General features: G+C 36.2%; 1 protein-coding gene across 2 annotated transcripts in view; it reads right to left on the bottom strand.

Moving 5' to 3' along the window:
* Positions 1 to 22,357, bottom strand: part of vta1 (vesicle (multivesicular body) trafficking 1) — a 48,188-nt gene continuing 25,831 nt past the window's right edge. For both annotated transcript variants that reach the window (XM_058756642.1, XM_058756643.1), the window contains 6 exons: positions 19,285 to 19,412; positions 17,396 to 17,471; positions 13,847 to 13,958; positions 6,509 to 6,691; positions 5,395 to 5,472; positions 1 to 703 (listed from right to left, as the gene is read on the bottom strand). In XM_058756642.1, coding sequence (XP_058612625.1) covers positions 558 to 703; positions 5,395 to 5,472; positions 6,509 to 6,691; positions 13,847 to 13,958; positions 17,396 to 17,471; positions 19,285 to 19,412 — 723 coding nt within the window. In that variant the 3' untranslated portion in view covers positions 1 to 557. The remainder of the gene's footprint in view (positions 704 to 5,394; positions 5,473 to 6,508; positions 6,692 to 13,846; positions 13,959 to 17,395; positions 17,472 to 19,284; positions 19,413 to 22,357) is intronic.

Below are 22,357 nucleotides of genomic sequence, written 5' to 3'. Positions count from 1 at the left end.
TGACCAAAAAAGATTTATTGTTGATCGTAGCAATGCATAACTAACGGCTATGTTTACTATGTAAACTAACTGCAGAATCTTTTCACCTGAAGTATACACACAGAAGTGAAAGCAAAGTAGTAAAAGTAGTTAAGGGCAAAGTGTCTCCAAAGCTCATGTTTCAGATTGCTTGGGGTAAGATGAGAATTCCTGCTTAAGAGATATCTTGAGACATGCTTCCATGTCCATGCATATCTAACCAAATTGTTGTGAAGCCAGAAAAAAAAAAAAAAAAACCATTAAAACACCTCAAACCATAAATATGTATGAACTCCTCAGAATTTGAAAGGGTCTTTCACATGCACCTGATTTTTTAGTGTTGTATCTGTATCTCATCTGTCTACTAATGAGCAACTATTGACATCCAATATGGCAGAAACAGATGTTGTATTGAGTGATTGGGGGGTCCTGTGACGTGTCCCATTTTGATACAGATGGGGCTAAGGAAAAGGCCCTTTTTCAGTTCCTCTGGGCCAGATTTCTGATAAAGTGGTTTTAGGGGGGACAGCACAATGGTCTCATTCTTTGCCAGTGGTTAGTAGCTTCAGGGCCTTCTGCAGATTCTGGATGGCAGTGCCCACATCCTCATATTGCAGTGCACTGCCTGCGTATTTACAGTATTTCTGAGCCCGAGTAAAGTCTTCTGCTGTGAGCCGCACATCACCTGTAAAAAGAAAATATTTACACAAGTTAAACTTGACACACACTATACACACACATTACTGTTTAAAGTATTGGGTCAGTTTTATTTAAAATAAATTAACACTTATTCAGCAAGGACACATAGATATTCATCTATTTAACGTGATAGTGAAGTCATTTTACTTTTTAAAAGATTTGTTTTTAAAAAATGCTGTTCTTTTCAACAGTTTTTCACTAAAAATCCTGAAAAAAAGCACTTTTTCCACAATAATTGTTATGCACAACAACTGTTTTCAACATTTATAACAATAAGACGTATTTCTTGAGCACCAAATTGGCATATTAGAATGATTTCTGAAGGACCATGTGACACTGAAGACTCAGGCTGCTGAAAATGCAGCTTTGCCATCACAGGAATAACTTAATTTAACTTTTAACTTAACTGCATATTAAAGTAGAAAACATTTATTTTAAATTGCAATAATGTCAAATAATTGTTATTACTGTACTGTTGATTAAATAAATGCAGACTAAAGGATAAACAAAAGCCATACAATTTAAACTTTGTATATTAAGTTATTAATAAACTATTAGTGAATATAAAAATGAAATAAATATAATATGAGACAGATATTACCAGATAGCTTCTCTGCTAGCATTTTAATGATTTCCAGGGGAAAATTCTGGGAAAGCCATGCTCCCATTTCACACATGCATGTCTCTCCAGTGCCCACCAGCACATTAAATTATAGGGTGAGCTGAGGTTGTGCTAGTTTATGAATACTTAAGTTAAGGCATTTGCCAGTGGGCATGTGAAATATTATAGTCATGGTGCACGAATGCCTTTACCACAATGTAAACTATGCTGGCTCTCACAGTGACACACTGAGTGACAGTTTGAGCTGAATCCATAATGTGGGAACCAAATAATGAACTGGACAGAGACGACCACCAAAGCACTTGTGAGCTTTCAAAATAGTTTTAGGTACAGCATTTCTGGGAACCTACAAAGATCTCTAGATCCTGTCTCCTCTCCAGTATTAATATTTAACCATAATACATTTTTGCCTCATTCAATAGCACTGCTTGCACCTCGATTACTACAATATACACACAGCCTGGGAAGAGTATAACCACAGAACTATCTCAACTGAAATGCTCTATTTCAAGAACATTTCAACAAGTTACTACACTGGTAATGTTGTGACCTTGGTCATCATTTATTTTGGCCGTAGAGGGGGTGAAATATGGAACAGAAGGTGTATTTGTGCATTTATGGAACTCAAACTGGTTCATCTTTGTGTCATTCACAAATATTAATCTACTAATATGCCGATCCATTGAAAAGAACACAGAAATAATTGTTGAATATTTGAGGCCTGTTTGGTTGGTGCAGCTGGACAGAAGACTAGCTTGATTAAGGCTTTACACGTGACTGCCAGTAAGTACAGGTTCTGTGATGTAAGGATTTGTTAACTAAGACGTATTTCCCAGTTACACTGTAGTGACATGATCCACCCTGGGACTTGTTGTAATTGGTAATAGGTTTGTTATTGTTTGGTGTAGGCAGAGCAGTTGTCTCGGATGCATGTCGGTACATCAGCTTGTTTGCTGGTCTTGTTCATCACTGTCCTGCAAGTATTGATCACCATTATCTGCTCTGAAAATAGTGATTAGATCAGCATGAGTTGAGAAATGGGATTTAATTAATTTAATTTGAAGTCTTTTAACCTATTTATTAGAAACAGAAAGTAAACCATACGGATTCAGTATGATATAACATTATACACTTAACCAAAATCATAAAGGTAAAAGATGTGACATCTAATATATATAGTAGGGTTGTTCCGATACTAGTATCGGAAATTCCACCGATACCACAAAAAAATCTGGCATCGGTATCGGCGAGTACTTGAATCCATGTATCGATCCGATACCATTCTTAAACAAGATCTATAGTTATGCCCGCTAGCTTTGCTTAACGCTGCAAATCGGAAATCAATTCTTCTTCGCTGCTCAGAATGCAAACACAGGAAGTTGTGCACAAGCAACCACTATTTAGAGCAGCAAAGAATAAATACAAACGTGGTAGCACATTGCCAGTAAATCACTCGCATATGCGACTAAATCTTCACCCTGGGCGACTAAATAGTGTATAATATTAGCCACTGGCTAATAAATGCTCAGATTATACTCGCCAGTGTGTGAGTTGGAGGCTATGTATAAGTTTAGCACAGATATATTGTCACTCGCTGAACACTCTGACCAAGCGCTTCAGAGTTTCACTCTCCGTCAAGCGATCTGGGCTATTTTTCAGTTCATCTGAATGAATGCGCAGCGCACCTGTATTTGACGTACCGTAAGCTCTAGTGTGAGCTTTGCTTTTCGCCGTCGCTTTGCTTTTTTTCCTCACATGCAAAGAGAGAGAGAGAGAGAGAGAGAGAGAGAGAGAGAGAGAGAGAGAGAGAGAGACTTATGTAGCGCGTCAATTCTGCTTGGTATGTAAACGATATTCTTTGTTGTATTTTCCTGTCAGAATCACGGAGTTCCTTTGGAATTCTTCATCTTTTAAGAACTGCCGGGTTCTCCGGTAGTAGGCGGAGCTAATGCGCAAACGACAATCTCATTGGCTGGCGCTCACCTATAATCGTCCCTGTTTTGATTTCAGCAAATCAGTTCAAGCGAACGCAGACAACGTGATTAATATTCATGAATCCAGCAGCTCGTTAATCCTTAGTGCGTTTTATATTGTTTTTAGTAGAATTCATAGTATGATTATTATCTTATCAGTATTATTGATAGTTCCCCCATTTTTAGAGAAACACTGAATGACCAAAAAGCACCACCACCAGTTCAGTTAAAATGACTGTATTCATGGTTACCAAGTTTTAATTCTAATTGCTAAAGTTATATAATTAAATAATACTCGATTATCATAATACATTTATAATGCTTCACTGACTGATGTTAAGAGTGTACTTTTAGATATTTAAATAGATTTTAAAAATGGAATGCCATTTTCCAAACATTATATATTATATTTTTTGTTTACCGCCAGACTATCTATCTATCTATCTATCTATCTATCTATCTATCTATGGTGAAGCACACCATAAAATAATTGTATCTATTCATACAGATCTAGTAGTACATACAGCTGTATAACCAGATACACACCCAGGTATCGGATCAGTACTCAGTATCGGCCGATACCCTGAGCCTAGGTATCGGAATCGGTATCGGGAAGGGAAAAAGGGTATCGGAACATCTCTAATATATAGTACCATCTTATGTTAGTAATCTTTTTGACTTCAAAACAACAAAAATAAGGAAAGTCATTTTATTTCAGTAATTTATATTTTATTTATTTATTTCTGTTTAAGCTGAATGAGATCTGGTATTATTTTTTTAACTAATATCAAAAAAAGTTTTCGTTATTTGAAATAAAATATATTAATTTATATTCTATGTTGAAAAAAAAATTAAACTTAATTTTTAAATGATAATTAGAAATGTTGGCTTGGCAACTAACTAAAATACATCTACGCTTAATTACTAATAAAAATAAATTACATAAGAAAAATAAATAAATTAAAGCTAAATTGAGGGGAAAAAAAAAAATCACAAAATTACTAAAACCTTGAAAATAAAGCTAATTATATTAATATTTGAAATAAACATGAATAACTACTATTACAGTATTTAAAGAACAATAAATAATATACAAATTATTTATTCATTAATTAATACTAATTACCCCCATTTTTCTTAGCTTCTGAAAAAAAATGTTTTTGTTGCTTGAACAGTTTCTAATCCCTGGTTTCATGGATGAATGCTTCTTTTTACCTTGGTCTGTGCAATATCAAGTAAACAGGTTTTTGAATGGGTTCAGATATTGTAACTCTTGGAAGGATGGCCCTACCAAAATCACCTCACCTATTAGTGTCACATGCGGTGCAGACTTTCAAACCAATTAGACAATGTCACAGACGATATGTTCTCAGAAAGACCTCAATGGTTCAGGAAGGATGGTTTTGAAAAGCAATTTGCAGTATGACAATGCAAACTTTTCACACTGAGGTTATATTTATGTGTTATCTTCCTTATTTGTCCCTGTCTGGGTACAAGTTATGATAACAGACAGACTTCAATTAGCCAAAACCATATCAAATGATACTCTGTTTTCAATGTATACACGTCTGGTTGAGCTAGAAAAGCAACTTTTTACCCTCTGAAAATTTGTATCTGGATAAATTACGTCTTGCATTACAAGATTCTCAGTCTGCTCTATTTCTGGCAATTGCAGCAATAATAGACAGTCATTGTATATGAAATGACCTCACTCATTAGCCAAATTATTTAATTGGCAGGCTGAATGCCAACAGCAGCTTTGGGCACAATCTGCAGTAATTCATATTAAAGGTACATTCCGATGACACAATGGCTGGTAGTAAGGGAATGTCATTTTGAGCTTCATCTGTGGCTGTTCCCACCAACTATGGAAAGCCAAAAGTGTCAATCTGCTTCCCATAAAGCCTTAATTTATTTCAGAAAATCCAGTGCAATGTCTGATTTTCCTCTGGCTTCACGAACAGAAAATGAGGTCCATCATATCTGTGAAATGAGGTTCTATGCTTTCTGTCACGACTGTTTGCTGACTTCAGTGAAATTGGATTTCAGTGTAGGGGAGTCATCTTCAAACAAAAAGCTTACCTTCTTGAGTATTGTTTAGAAGTGAAGGATCGACCACTGGCATGGATCGTGGAACAGGCACTGGTTTGACGGGCTGTGCTGCTCCAAAAGAGGGGGAAAAGTCCATTAGCTCATAACCATGAAAGCGTTTTTTGCATTTGCAATCACGGCTGATAGGATGTTAAAAAACTGTAATGGATGAATTAACTAGTCCATTTATTTTAGACCGCTGTAACTGATTTAGATTTAGATGCGCTCAGCTACCAGCTACGGCTGAGCACAATTTTTCCAAGGAAGAAAAGAACAAAAGGTACATTTTATTTAAAGCAAAGTTCACTTTGGTTTCATCTAAGAGTCTGAGAGCTGACAGAGTCAAATACAAGAGATCATGCTATGCATGATCAAATTAAGTGGTTACACCTCTGGGGTGCCATGTAGCAGATTAGTCATTTCCGTGTCTGGAAGCCAAAGCACTAATCACAGAGGACAGCAGTTACCAGGGGAAACATGCCCCTCATGGGGACCCTGAGCCTGCCTTTCTGCGCTTTAGAAAGAAAAACAGGAAATATACAAGCAAACACGCAACAGCTCTGTCCCAGTCCTCTGAGAAGTACTAATTAACCTGTACGTTTGAATCAAGAGATTTGTGTTGTTATGAATGACAATCATTGTTCATCAATCGCTGCCCACACAAACTGAGCAAAAATGTTGTGGTGACACTTTAGAACAGGGAACACTTATTTACTGTTAACTACGACTTTTCCCTCAATAAACTCCTAATTTGCTGCTTATTAATAGTTAGTAAGGTAGTTGTTAAGTTTAGGTATCGGGTAGGATTATTCTGGATGTAGAATAAGGCATTAATTGTGCTTAATTACTACTAATAAATGGCTAATATTCTATTAATATGTATGCTAATTAGCAACTAGTTAAGAGACCCTAAAATAAAGCGTTATCAATTTTGTTATAAAATGCATGCTATCCATAAACAAGAAACTGTTTCTGGAAAAAAAAAAAAAAAGAAAAAGAAAGAAAAAAAGATTCCTAAGTACACATACACTACCACTTAAAGTTTGGGGTTGGTAAGATCTTTCAAAAACTTTGACCAAAGTCTCTTTAAGCTCAGCTAGCTTACCTTCCGGATGGGGAATCTCTGCAGGTGTATTGGCTGGGGCGTGTGACCCAGGAGGTATCTGAATATTACTGAAATTGGAAGCTGGGGGTTGATTTGATGGGTGGCCATGGAAAGAAGGCTGAGATTGAGGTGGATTGTGAGGCGCTTCTGAAGGATCACCACCCTCTGCACCAAATTCATCATCTAAAGTAAAGAGAAAAAAAACAAGCAAACGTTCATGCAAACAGCATTACACTTTGTCAACATTAAGCTTGTTGTGAAAGTGTCAAGAAAGTTCAACTTTGTTTTGGGAATACTGATAAAACCAATGCAATTCAGTATGAGGTTTTCCTTCCTAGAGTCATTTTTCCACAACTAATTGAGCTCTGAACTGTCTGCTGCCAGCACTAATCAGGCTTTTCAGTTTTCTCACATTATCCCATTCAGTGCTGAAAAGATGCCCATGTTCACAGCATTATTTTCTCACATAATTTTATCATGAACACAAATCATGGAACAAATGAGTCTCACTGCCAGTCAACTGTTTGAGGCTGTAAAAGCCTTTGATGAAGTGGCTTCAATCTGAAAATATCAGGGCAACTTCCTGTAGCCAAGGAGATACTTGGCAGCACAGGGAAACAAACACTACACAAAAATGTGAAATTGGGACACGCAGAATTTTATCAGCCGAATCTATTATGCAAGTGACATTTTAGCGTGATTTGATTTAAGCTTGAAACATTTTTGCTCCTCAAAACCCTGGAATAAGTTGATGAGGACTGCCATTACACGGAACCAATTTCAATCAAATGCAAGCTGAACCCTAAGACACCCCAAACGGAGTGATGAATATAAATAAATAGAACAAGGAAAAAAAAAAATATTCAATAAACTGTGGCTTGGTTCTTCCATTTGAAATTTAACAACCATCCCACATTCATAAGGTTTCTAAAGCCCCTGGGCAGATTCGATTTCGCAAAAATATTATATTACAGTAAAACACAGTTTAGAGGTTAGCACCATATGTATTTGCCTGCATCAGCAACATTTAATAACAAGGTAAAACTTCAATATAACATTTCTTCACAGGGAACAACTAAATGAAGCATATGAAAAACACATTTCCAAATTTGCTTGATTCAAATGTGCTTTTTTGACGACTTTTCTTTCCCCAGACATGTGTCGGGGGGTTTATTTTCATAATCGCCGGTGAAATAATAAGGGTGGGGCAAGTCAAACAAACATTATGCTATTATGAAAATATGGCCTTCATATGGTTTCTGTGCTGAGGGGCTTGATCGGCCAAAGATCAGGGGATTCCTGGTCAATCCTGGAGGAGAGTTTTGTTCTCAGAGCGATGCTGTAGGCAGATGAGGAATTGTGAAAAAGGCCATAAGTTGGCAGACTATGACCACGAAAGTATTGAGATAGCTTTGTACTGCTATAGTGAAAAGACAGGTTGTGATTACACAAGGATGGCCTTCTGCTCTTAAAACCAATAATCCACACCGAGGGGCTGGATGAAGAGCTGAGCTATGCGTGAATAAGCAGTGGCTCTGGAGAAAACTCTGAACACCATATCTATCTATCTATCTATCTATCTATCTATCTATCCATCTATCCATCTATCCATCTATCCATCTATCCATCTATCCATCTATCCATCTATCTCTCTATCTCTCTATCATGCTTTCCGTGTGAGCAATGAGGGAAATAAATACCAGCAATGTATAACATAACTACACAGCACATAGAAAATTAAATGTTCATTTTGTCTATGTGAGTAATTCACATATAATTCAAATGAGCACCCGACCCTCTCTAAACAGTGTTGAGTGCTGTGGACCTGGACAAAAAAAAAGTAAAATTCCTGTCTGATAAATCAGCAAGAAAAGTAAAAGCTGATTAAAAAGAAAAACGAAAGGTTGCAACCAATGACAAAAATTAAACAGTAAATAAGATGATTTATTTTGTGCGTACATGTTGCAGGACTTATCAATGTGACATTGATGTTTTGTAAAGTTTTTTTTGTGTGTGTGTGTGTGTGTGTGTGTGTGTTTTATTGATTAATCAGTGTGCTACCATTTCCGGGTACTTGAGTGCCAATCCATAATACAGATCCCACCTTTCACTGCCCAGTGCATAAGAAAGATTGATCAGTTAAACTTATTTTAAAACTCCATTAAAGTTCTCACCAATGAAAAGACTCCAAAAGCCCTTTGTTTTAAGTAGGAAGGTGATGAAGAGGGAGCCAGCATTGGCTCTAGCACACTATGGATTTGTAAAAGTCAACATGAGGATTAAGAGAAGCTCTCTCTGCAAATATGTCTCTTTATTTATTATTGATCTGTGCTGATAGCTGAATTCTGAAAGTTTTAATGGGTGTGCTCAACCAAACTCTACAGCTGCTGGCCAAAAATTGTGACCTACATTACACTTAAAAGAAAAATGTATTCTGTGCTAATTAGTGACAGGGAGGGAATGGATAAATTGTGAACAGATGGAATTGTTTTAATATGCAAGATGAATTGCTTGGAATGTTGCAGTCATGTTCGTCTGGAAAAGTATGGAGGAAAAAGTCATTTGTGGAATTGTAAAACGTATGCAACATTTTAGGAAATACTGCAATAGGACGGAGATGCTGTAATAATAAAAACTAGCAGCAATCAGAATTGTCATGGGTAATTTAATTCGCAAGGGCAAAAGGGCGTCATTATCAGGAGTAATTAAATTTGAAGCATGTCCAAATCACGTTTTGCAATCAGTCATGCTACATAAAGTTATAATGCTATCCATAATCATACTGTACATGTATACACATGGTCATGCTTGTTATATTTGTCTCAATTTAGGCCAACCTTGGTTATATAATCGACTTAATGCAAACCAATTCAAATCCAGAGGTTCACCTGAATACTACAAAAGAGTCATTTAGACAATGATTTCAGCATGTCTAGAGCATGTTCTTCACTAACTTTTTATACCTCTCATTTTTTCCAAGCTGTACTTGTCCTGACACCAGAGCCCATTTGAGTTCGACCTTAATTTCTCAACGGGCTTAAATAAAGAACCCCTTACTTTCCATGGAGTCATGGCATGGGTGCAAATCCTGCTCCAGGAAACGAACAGCTACTGGTGTAAACACTGTAGATGAGTCTTAGGAATAGTATACTAATTGAGAAAGTTGTTACAGATCAGTTCTCTTTCCTTCAAATAAGCCTTTTTCCCATGCCCCGAGGCGTGCTTGCTGTGCATATATTCCCGTAAGTGGGAAAGCCAAACTCATATGGTGAGGAGACAATACCACTAGTATGGTTCTTAAAGGACTATTCCACATTCATCACAACTTAAGTTCAACCAGCAGTTGTAGCATAATGTTGATTACCACAAATAATAATTTTGACTCGTCCTTCATTTTCTTTAACCCTTATGTTGTGTTCTAGTCAAGATTTCCTTTTTCCCCGAAAGTCCTAGCTAATGTTACAACACTGGGCTAAAACCTACTGACTTTGCAGTACTAGCTTGTTATACTTGTGGTGCTCCCAGTCAAAAATGACCAGCCTACAAAATATTGCTTAAAAATGTCTCGAAATATTATCATCAAATATCAGATCAAATCTTTTTTCATCATCTTGTTTTCTTTCAATAAGCACAGGGCTTGTATTTGTTTTTGGAACTGATTTATCATAGGCTCATTAATCTGAGCTTATGCATCTCAGTTTTTGAGTGAATATTGCAAACATTATCCAAAATCCAGAGGGTTTTTTTTTTTTTACTTCAAAACTGAGGTGCATAAGCTCAGATCAATACCAATCAGTTCCAAAAACAAATACAAAACCTGTACTGTACTAACTAAAAGAAAAGACGACAAAAGATTGAATCCAATAATCATAATATAGCATGACAGATTTACAAGCAATTTTTAAAAACAAACAGTCATTTATGATTGGGACACCAAAGTAGGTAAAGGATTTTCAGCACAGCATATTCCTTGAACATTATATAACTTAATATAAAATTTCACCAAATAAAACACTCTACTTTGTTAGACTTTCTTAATGGAAACAATTGCTTTTGGAAAAACACAGCGATCACTTTTCAAGTCCTTGAGGAGCAAAACTCTGTCTGCCTTCATCATATGCTGTAATAAGATGCACTGTCATACTGGGATCCCGCATACACAGGAACAACTTGACTAACTGCTAAGGACAATAGAAAGCGAACAGTTAATCAGCTGACCCGATGCAGGTCTGACCTCAAACGAGGTCTGGTGTTCGTTATACAGCACATAAACATCTTGGCATATTGTTATAATAATTTTTCTAAGGGACTTCCTTGGAAAGGCAATTTGACGGACATATGGAATGAGACAAATCTGTGATAAGGTGCTTAAACTCCGCAAGGCAAAAGCATGCTATCATTTTTCTCTTGGCAATGCTGCACATCAGTGGGAATAACCAAGCATGAGGTCACTACTTAACAAGAGGGGCCCAGCTGCTAGATGTAAAGCTCAAGAAATCAAATTTAAATACCATTAAAACAAGAAGAAACACTTTTGACATGGGTTTGTGACAGCAGTTAAAAATAAAACAGCTTGCACAGAATAAAAGCCAGTGATGATACAGGCAACATCATACAAATATCACATATACCGTGCATGCATGTGTACGTCCCAACTGCTCAGTCTACAGATGACTTCATCTCTGACATGAGCAGGTCAGGTCAAAAGCAGCACGCCCAGCAGATGTGGACGGGAGAGTGATCTAACTGAATCCCATCGCCAAGCACTATTTTGACCTCCACATGAACGAGGAAAATTCTTCACTCTTAAACATAAGCAACTTTCTAAAATATATGGTAACACTTTATTTTAGGGTCTCTTAACTAGTTGCTTATTAGCATGCATATTACTACAATATTAGCCATTTATTAGTGATAATTAAGCACATATTAAATGCCTTATTCTGCATGACCTTATTCTACATCCCTAATCCTACCCAATACCTAAACTAAACAACTACCTTATTAACTATTAATTTATTGAGGGAAAAGTCATAGTTAATAGTGAATAAGTGTTCCCTATTCTAAAGTGTTACCATATATATTATCTGGCAGTCAAACGGTCACATTTTCATATAATCTCTAAACAAGATAGACTTCATAATGAAACTGCAACTAATAGGAGGATCAATCTTTAGATGACTAACTGCAAAAGGCTCTCTCAAGTAGATGAATTTGTATATTCTACTTTATAAATATGCTATATTACAGACCTAATTAACTGGCAGCCCACTTAGCAAAAGTTTCATGGCTCGCTTGAGAAATTCTCTTAGACTGCTTTAATTGCAGTGAAAATGTGGTATTGCATGCACTCTGTGGAGAATTGTGTGTGTCAACTGTCAATCATTCAGGTTTAAAATCAGTGAGGCATCTTTTACAGTCTCATCAAATCATCAAAACTGAAAAAAATAGACAATGAAAACCACCAGTTCCAAGCAGAACAGGATGAAATCAGGATTGCACTAATGAATGCAATTTGCTCTCAACCAGTGCGTTTATTATGCAACGAGACTGTAACCATAGTAAAATAGTACAATGTGAAGAGGCACTATAAAATTGATGCATAGCTCTTGAATCAGTCTACTTGCAATCAGTCAGATATACTCTCTCTCTTATAGACAAATTTTAAAAGCCAATTAATTTACTGTATTTTTTCAGAATTTTCTCCTAGGTGGTGCTGGTTGTCATGAATAATGCAAAATGTTATAAAAAAAAAAACAGCTATATTGTTTTTAAAATGATCAAAATATTACTAAATACTGCTTTCATTCACAAAATATTCTAGCTCGGGTTTGCCCCAATGAATGTTTCATTTGGCCCACTTCTTGATGAAGTTGAATAGCCCTGCTATATGCTATTGGCACGGCCATGGTGTTCTATGTCTGGTGATCATTAATTTAAATAAAGTTTCAAGATGAAATGGGTTTGGTATTGCTATTGTGTAAACACCTTAGGATGAAATGACCTTTTCCTTTCCAAATGTCCAAATCAAAACATTGGCCTTATGTAACTCCATACAAAATCACTGAATTAAACATTCCCATTTTTATTATAGAGTAACATAAGCAACCTATTAAACAATACGTAATCAATTTGTGTTCTGTGAACTGATTACATTAATTTACTTTCTTTTTTTTTTTGGTTGAAATGTAATATCCTATACACTAGCTACAAGTAATATGCTGCAAGAGATTTCTTATGCACATTCTTAAGAAATCAACTGTCACCACTACAATGTAACTTCCTATTACTATGTTGCAGCTTTTTTAATCTTCATAAAAACTAGTGATATCAAACGATTAATCCTGATTAATCACATCCAAAATAAAAGTTTTTGTTTAAATAATATATGTATGTGTGCTGTGTATATTTATTATGTATATATAAATACAGAAACGCATGTATACATTTCAGAAAATGTATACATGCTGTTTATATATTAAATATACTATATTATAATAAATATTATATAATATAAATTATATGAATATAAATATAGACATGTAAATATTTTCAAATATGCTGTGTGTGTGTGTGTGTGTGTGTGTGTGTATGTATGTATGTATGTATGCATGTATATACACATACACACACACACGTATATATTACACATACATACATATACACATAAATGTACACAGAACACACACATATTATGCAAACAAGAACGTATTTGGTATGCGATTAATCGTTTGACAGCACTAATAAAAACCCATTTAGCTGCTTCTGATATCAAACTACTTGAGTTAGATAGTGGTTAGTCTGCGTCTCAGATGACACTCACAGACTGCAAACTGTTACTAAATCGAACAAAACTGGAAAGTACTTTATCTGGCAAGATCTAATATGTTTGGCTGGTTTTATCAATTTTTTTTAAAATCAACACTGTGTTTACACGGTACTGCATTACTTTTTTCCATTTAATTTTTAAAGACGCATTTCAATTCAGCATTCACTCTAAAACTTGAAATAGTTAGATTAGCCAACAGTGGATCATTTTCACACTATTAAAAGGGGTGGCAACCCTGATCCACTCTGTGATTGTTTAAATAATCACCACATAAATAGCAGCCTGTGCTGACTCGCAGTGGGAGGGTCACGGAGCGAGGCGGTCATCTCCTGTGTTCTTCACAAATTGATAAGGCACACAATGTGCTAACATTTAAATGACTCAAAACAACAGATTCACATCGAGGAAGCCTCTTAGTAAACCTGGAGGAAAGCCCCCGCCTGGTGTGTATTTTGTTAATGGGAGTCACAGGATCATTCTGGGGGAGCAGATATAATATCAGCACTTACCATATGCTTCCCCCTCCATTCCAATAGGACCAGGCTGTGGTGTCTCCCCATTCTTCAGGCAGTTGTGGATGTAGGCTGCCTTCCACTTTGCATACTTCCTGTGCTGGATATTCTGGATAGGGGAGAAAATGGGAAAGCCAATCGGTGAATAATTAAGATAAGAAATGCTCAATTAATGAACTTTCCCAACAACACAATAGATGCTAAAAGAGCAGGTCTGATTTGTTTGTCAGGATTTTATCTGGATATGACATGGATAAGAATTGATTGATGAATGATTCACTCGACTATGATTATGATACATACACTTATGAATGAGTTTAATGATGGTATATTCTGCATTGTTTTTGAATAAAGCACTAAGACTTGAAAAGCTTTCACTGAAATCGAAGGGCTGTTACGCATGATGAACAGTTTAATTCCTTGAATGGCGCATGCAGCATGTTAAAAGACACCAATAATTATTAAATAACCAATAATAAGGGGTTTTCAAAATTTTTGATGTTAAGTACCCACAAATAAGATGCTACCCTTGTAAAAGGGCCCCCTTCCTAAGAACAAAGTCAGCTATATATTTTCATGTACACTTAGGAAGAAAAATATTAAACACAATATTATAAAGACATAAAATAAAAAAAATACTTTTATATTTTACTATTATTTATCTGGAAAATATTTACTTTGTCTTAATTTGACAGGATATTTACTTTCTAACCACTAATAGTGTAATGTTAGACAGTTTTAATTTAAAAATATATAACTTTCACAATAAATATTGTTTTAAAGCAGCATATTAAAAATTATTGCTTTAAACATTATTTTCAACATATGTAACCTGATCCAGCAAAACGAGTCACAGTGACCCAAATTTCAAAATTGAGATCAATTTGGTATCTGATTGATTGGTATCAATGGAAAGAGGAGACGGTCACACTTTATAATAGGTGGCCTTAACTACTATGTACTTACATAAAAAATAAGTACAATGTACTTATTGTGTTCATACTATATTGCAAAACACTATTACTGCTATTGAGGTGGGATACGGGTAGGTTAGGGACAGGTTTGGTGGTATGGGTCGGTTTAAGGGTGGGTTAAAGTGTAAGGGATGGGTCAACAGTGTAATTATTTAAATGTAATTACAGAAATTAATTACAGATGTAATTACGTATAGGTATTTTTAAAAATATAAGTACAATGTAAAAACATGTACACAATAAGTGCATTGTACCAAATGATTAATTTAAATGCAAGTACACAGTAGTTAAGGCCACCTAATATAAAGTGGGACCGGGGAGACCATAAGCTTAAAAATGATATCCTAGTCAAAGTCATACCTTGAATGGTTTTAAAGATATACCCATTTGAATTATGGTCGTCTGCCCTCTTTTTCCAATTGAAAACCTGAGAAAATGGCCGTTTTTTTGGTTGATATCTTTCAAAATCCACTGCATTTAAAGGGATAAACTATTTATTTTACAGCTTAATTTGACCAAAGACATTTGTATATATATACAAATGCTATTAAACCAGGCTGAAGCTCAAATTATTTTAAAGTATTTATTTGAATAAATATTTTAAAAGGCACTTTTACAAAGATTTACTAAAATCAGAAAGATTGAACAGAGGTGCTACATTTTTGCTTGAGAGGGAGGTTGTGTGTGTGTGTATGTGTCTCTCTCTGTCTGTTTTGGCGACTTTGCTCTCTTTTGACCACGACACTTCTCAAATTAATAAACAGAACTACACACAGTATAGTACACTACATTATACTACACTACACAGTATTGAACTATCTTTCTGAGGAGATCTGCTAGCTTGTTTACACAGAGCACTGCTAGTCTGACAGGAGGATGGCTGGACCAATCGCGTGCCGGTCAGTCGAAATGGGGCTTCCCATTGACAAACACTGTTTGTGTACATTTCTAAGCGTTTTGATTGGTTTTATACAACGTTTAACACCATATTTGGAGAGCAGAGATAGTGATGTTTCAGGGGATACCCAGAATATAGGGAAATGCTCAGAAGTGACGAGAGGAGTTGAGAAAAGCAATGTTCATATCCAGTGAATTTAGTAGAACTTTAAGTCAACTTTAATAGTCATTTAAATACCTTTACTCAATTATCTGGACTACAAAACTTTGGGAGATTATTTTTGAATGTCTGTTCTTTGAAATTAGCTAAAAAGAGAAAAATCGATTTTTTCATTGTTTTTCCACAGTATCTTAAAACGGAACTCTTTTCGCCAGAACGGGTCACATATATTTTAAGTTCTTATTTTCTGATTTCCAATTTTTCTTCCAAATGACCCGCAGACCTTCTAGCAGGCCTCTGGCAATTCCTGGACTAAACATGCAATAACCACAAAAACAATTATTCTGTTAAATATTATAGTATATTAGCCTAGCTGTGGGTGATATCTCAGATACAATGTCCTAGCAAATTAATAAAGAATTTAACTATATGTAACATATATACACACACACACATACATACACACACATTTCAAGGTGGAATGTGTAACAGCTATTTTAAAGTCAGAACTTTATATCAACCAGTCTTTTGAAATATGAAAAACTAATGCAATGCATTCAGCATACTATTCATATAAGAGTTGTAATTATTGATTTTGTACAGTGAAACTTTTTTTAATCTAATGACTTTAAAGTATGTTGGCTTTATTTTCAATGGTCTGGAGCGTGCTGAAACCTGTAATTACACCACCAACTCAAATCCATTAAAAGGGTCTCGCAGACTCTTGAAGCCCCTTTACATCTCAACTTCTACTTTTACATACATCAGAACGGAGTCCTCTTAAGTCTAGCACTAAAAAGTTCCCTTTCCTCATGTAATCTAATATGGCACAACTCCTTGTGGTATTGTCAGAGAGAAACGGCACAGTAATGGAGGGCGATTCTGAGAGCTCATTGTCTGGGTTAGTGTTACACAGAGAAGGCACACTGTTTCAACAGTCAATCCAATGAGCTCTCTACAGTAGGAAAATGTCTGGCCCTTAGGGAGCGAAGAACACTCAATGAAACATTGTCCATCTTCGGACACAGGTCACTTCCCTCTGTATAAAAGAGACATCTGCGGCCATGGCGACCAGTAGGGATGGTCTAATAGGCACACTGGAAATACACAGATTCAACTGGTGGATTAGCAACACTTTCCAGGCGCAAGTTTGCCAAGAATTGGCCTCTAAAACCTCTGTGTACATTGAGTCTGGTGAGGCGTTGTCAGTCCTTGGGCTCAGCTTTATAGTTTCCCATTAATTTCCACCTTTTCATGTTTTTGTAGCAGTTTTCAGATTTGAACACGAGAACATGGCTCTAATGACGTATTTGATTCCATCAGACGTTTTCACGTTCCACTAAATTAGGCGAGTTTGTGTCTGTGCCATCAGAAACAGGGACTGTGTCAAGAAACACATCTCGGGTCCATATTTATGTCCCTTCAACACAAAACGTTGTCATACTAGACTTGGCGTCAAAATACAGACCTACCTAGTTGATAATGTGGAGGACGAAACAACCCGAGGTGACTCACCTCATCTGATAATTCGCCAAAGACATTCAACACATCAAACAGGAGACTTGAGGTGTAGAAGGACTTGATCATATTCCTGTGATCAAAACACACATTAAACTGTTAACACTGGAGTCAATTAATTTCTCAAAGTACAATAAATAAGCCAATTGTATGTCTCAAAGCAGATGTGTAAAACGTAGAACATCTGGATATTACACACATACTACTGTTCAGATGTTTGGGGTCAGTATAATTTTTTTTATCCAAGGCTACATTTATTTGAAAAAAAAAAAAAAAAAAAAAATAAGTGTTATAAATTATTACAATTTAAAATAACTTTTCTATTTTAATATATTAAAACATAAATATCACAGTTGCTTAATATTTTTTAAAAAGTGATACTTTTTCCCAAGATTTTCAGCATTTATTTTAAATAGAAATCTTCGCAACATGTAATACTGTCAAATAGTGTGTTATTTTTCGGAGAAATCAAGAATGTATGAAGCTAAAGAGACTGTTCACTTCTGGTAATCCTGACTCATAATCTTTTTTTTTTTTTCCCTTTCCAAAAGTCGTTTTATTTCTTCACACATGGTGCCATTAAACATGCATTTATGATGTAAGCAGCGTTGTTTTTTGCTACGGACCCCAAAGTAGTTTTCTTACTTAAATGTAAATTATCAAAGGTTTAGGTAGGTGTTTTTTAATTTCCTATGAAAACTTATGCAATGACACAGAGTCAGGTATGGTATTATTCTCATACAACAGCTCCGTTACCATCCTGGGACATATTAATCATAGTCACACTTCTGTTGTAGTCAAACACACCAACATTCAAACTTCCTAGAATAAGGAACCATGAAATGAGACATGAGACTATACCAAGTATGACTTATCCTCTTTAAATAAAAACAAACAAATATAATTTAAAGTGATTAATTTAAAGTCTCTTTCAGTACAGGTACGCTGCTCTGATCACTGTGAGAAAAACCTCACTCTATAAAACCTTTAGGGTTACAATTATACATTCATGTTCAAGAAAACCTAAAGGAACTTGCTGACAATACTAGCATTGTTTTTCCAGAATGAGAATAAATGTCATGAAATAGAGTACCTTTTAAAAGAAAACTATAAAGTACACAATGATTCACCTTTTGAACTGTTCGAACAAACCCTAAGTATGTGAATACATCCTGAAGAGTGGCCTTTGGACAGGGAGTGTATGCAGGACTGACAGCTTCCTACAGCAAGATAGATCTTCACTCTAAACCTCATCAGCAGGAAGGGGATAAAGAGCATAAGGGCACGAATTTCAGAATGTATTTTGAGACTCGGAGTGAACCTGTCGTTTCTTCATGTAGCAAAGCAAGACTTTGCTAGAAATTCACTTTTGGAAGCTTTTCTTGTGCAACCGCATGGCATACAAAGTTCCTATGTCTACGGCAACATCCTGAAGTGTATTTCTCTGAGATTTTATTACATCTTGGTAAACATTTTATAAATGTGTACTCAGGTTTATCTAGCTACAACCAAACTAACGATCACTTAAAATACCTTGAGAAGTGCCAGTCTGTATGACCTGAGGCCTGAGTCACTGCCAGGTATTCAGCTCCTGGACCCTTTACCAGCACTGCACTGCTTATGACGTCACTGTCCACAACAGCTTCATTATGCTGCCGTGACCTGTAACGCTACACCTGGCTAATCCATGCCGTCTCACTCCCAAGCAACTGCCCTGTACAGAACCAGCTTTGTTGCTAATTTTAGCCTGCTACTCACTCCCTGTATGTGCAATACTGACAGTGGGATTATTTTGTGTCACAGTTCAGTGAAACAGTAATTAAGGTCTGCGCATTTAAACAGTCTAAACAATCTGGGGACTGGGGACAATCTAGAACCTGACTTACTTGTGGAAACGTCCTGATCGATCTTCACTGTCTGCATAGAGGAACATTTTCAAGGCGTAATTCTCAATGTGGGCATTGCCAACTATTTCCTGCGTGATGGATTCATTGTCGCTGAGCTCCTTCTTCATCTGAAACACAAAGAAAGTTAGTTTTCCATGTGCAGTACTGATGTTAATGGTAATAACATCATCAAGTGCTATGCAAATGAGGTCATTTTAGCATGTGTGATACTGTAAAGTGTGTTTACTGCATCATTTATGACAGATTCTAGATGATTACTCTCTAAAGCGCTAGTTTCCATAGCATGACTAATTAATTCCTGAGACGCATCGGCCACTTTGATTCCACTCCAGAAGCCTAGTGTAATTAATATTTTGTTGTAAAAGAGGGTCCCTCTGGAGGATTGCCCACACGCAATTAGTGGACTCATTCACCCAGCTATTATGATGATCCTTTCTGCGACATCAGGCGAATGAATTTGCAGCCTCATAATTCACAGAAAATGGTTAAAATGCAACAGACAATAGCACTGCGTGGACTAAAGCAGGCTTATGCTTTCTCACTTCTAATAAAACTGAGACAGCAGCAAATCTGAATATATCCATTTGTTTTCCTGGCATGAGTTTTCAGGCTTCATCCTTCTCCATGTTGGTACATTGACAATAAATGTGGTGTAGCTTCATTTAAAATAAATTTAAACAGTGATTATATAAACATAAGCAATTTTTCAGGTGGTCCAGAATAAAAAAAAATAATAACTTCATTGCAACATTAAATGGAATGGCAGGTTTCAGCACATTTGAAGCTATAATCCTGATCTCTGCAAACCAGTGTAACACATAAGACAGCGGTGACCTGTCTTTTACTTAGGTTTGGAATGGCCAGCACCCAACCGCCAAAGCTTCAGCCAGTCAGTGGCCCCCGGGCTCTGCCTTCCTCTCTGTGATGTTACAGTCTACTAGAGAGCATCAGGTTTCCTTGTAAAATCAGTAAAGCAAATACAACTGGTTACATTTCAACAGGTGGAACCTGGGCGGCTGAATGGACTCACTGTTCATGTTTTAATGAAATTTTTACCTATTCTATGAAAAAGCATTGCGAAGGCACAGTACATCACTTGTGCTGCGTCGCAGAAGAATATGAAAACAAGTCGGAAGGAAGCGTGCAAAAACAGTACAGAGAGAAAGAGAGATTGAATGCTTTCAGTTGCCAGTGCACACTAAATCAAAGCCTTGAAACTAGATCTTGTCTCTACACACCGATTCCATGGGGTTTACCCAAAATCCCCCTGGAAAAAAAAAGAAACACTGGAGTCATTTTAACACTCTTACTAAAGGAAGCTTGTTCTGTTAAGAAAAGCGAAGAAGGTACTGTGTGTTTTCTGGCCAAGACACATGCTGATATTTAGCACGAGAGCATGATATAGGTGAAGTGAACCTTATCGCACACATTTTACTTCTCCGTGCCAGTCTATGAGACAAAACTCCTACATCTAATACTGAGAATTAGAAGGCATACAAGTCATTTATATAAATGCTTCAGAAGGCAGATATTTCAAGCCCACAATTCGCTGTATAAAACACACTTTGGTCAGCACAAATCATGTTAACCTCTGTCTCAAGTGAACCTGTATTTATTGTAGTCTGGGTCATGTTTTCTTTTACCTTGTCTAGATTTGTTCATTGTTTCTTGAGGATGGAGGAACCAGTACATGCTGGCATCTACCTAATTTGTCTAGCTTCTGCTAGCTGACAGACGAGTTTGTGCTGAAATACCTTAGAGATTAACTGGATGTTGCATCAGCAAAAAAACATATGGGGTTTCACTTCCTTTTTCAAACCTTTCTATCCCAGTTATGCAGTTATATAGTTAGTTATATATTAGCTATTATTTGCATTATGCATTTTTTCTGTGAACCATTTCTGGGTTGAGAACCACTGATTTCAATTACAGCTATGCTACCTGAACCACTGTAGCAGGGGTTAAAGCAAAAAAAAAAATCTTTTGACTGAAAATTTTTCCTCGGCCAAACCCCGATCCACAGTCATACCTGTCACACACCCAGTTTAAGAGCCGTGTTTTTCTTCTTGTAATTAGAAACGCTTGTCCTCCTAATTTAAAAAATTTAGGAGCACCTTCTAATCAATAATAAAAAATTCTGATCAAAAATTAGCCTTCTTAATACGAGGTGACATTTGACAAAGTGATTTACAGGGGAATTTTCTTTTTACTTTTGTAAATGCATTTTTCCAATTTTATTAAATGTATGCAGTGTTTTCCTCTAGGATTTTTTTCCAGCTGTGGTGGCAGGACTATTTCCCATGGAACACACCCCCTCCCCACCCAAGAATCATCTGCACTCAGAATTGAATTTATATTAACTAAAAAAAGTAGTATGTCTTTGAATAATTTAGTAAATAATCAAATAAGAGCAAATAAATTAATGACAATTAATAGAACAAACAAAAATAATAACAAGATACAAATTAAATTATCAGTACTTAAATTTGTTCAGTTAGGTCTAACTATAATCTATTCAACTGTAAAATAACACTGGATAGTCTTAACTGTATAATGAAAGACAGCAGCAGGTTTATTTAGGCTGCTGTCTCTTTAAGACCTCATGCATGGATCTTTTCTTTTTAGGAGTTCTTGTCCTCCTAATTCAAGGCTCGAAATTGCGACCATTTTGGTCGCATATGCTCCCATAATGTAATCTGTGCGACCTCAAAATATATTTGGGCGCATTTGTGCGAGTGCATATAATTGTTGTAGTGCGACCTGTTTTCATTTCTCTAAAAGCGTTCACACTTATGTGCCTTCTGTGTGCTGATACGGTGACCGGTCTGCCGTTCTATCAAACGTTATATAACTTCATCTTTACGTTCTTAAATTTAATGCAGATTTTAGATTGGTTAATAACGCCCGAAAAGACGGCATACAGTTTTCGGAGAGAATGGTTGAAAGACTTCGAGTGGCTCCGCTATGAAAATGCACTGTGCTCTATGCACTGCATTCACTTTAAAGCCTGTGGGACGGAGTTTGCAGGTAACACTAACAGCATTCGCCACCG

This window comes from Onychostoma macrolepis, chromosome 20, assembly GCF_012432095.1.
Source record: "Onychostoma macrolepis isolate SWU-2019 chromosome 20, ASM1243209v1, whole genome shotgun sequence".
Taxonomy (NCBI): domain Eukaryota; kingdom Metazoa; phylum Chordata; class Actinopteri; order Cypriniformes; family Cyprinidae; genus Onychostoma; species Onychostoma macrolepis.
Note: the sequence above shows the minus strand (reverse complement) of the source record. Positions and strands in the feature narration are given on the sequence as shown.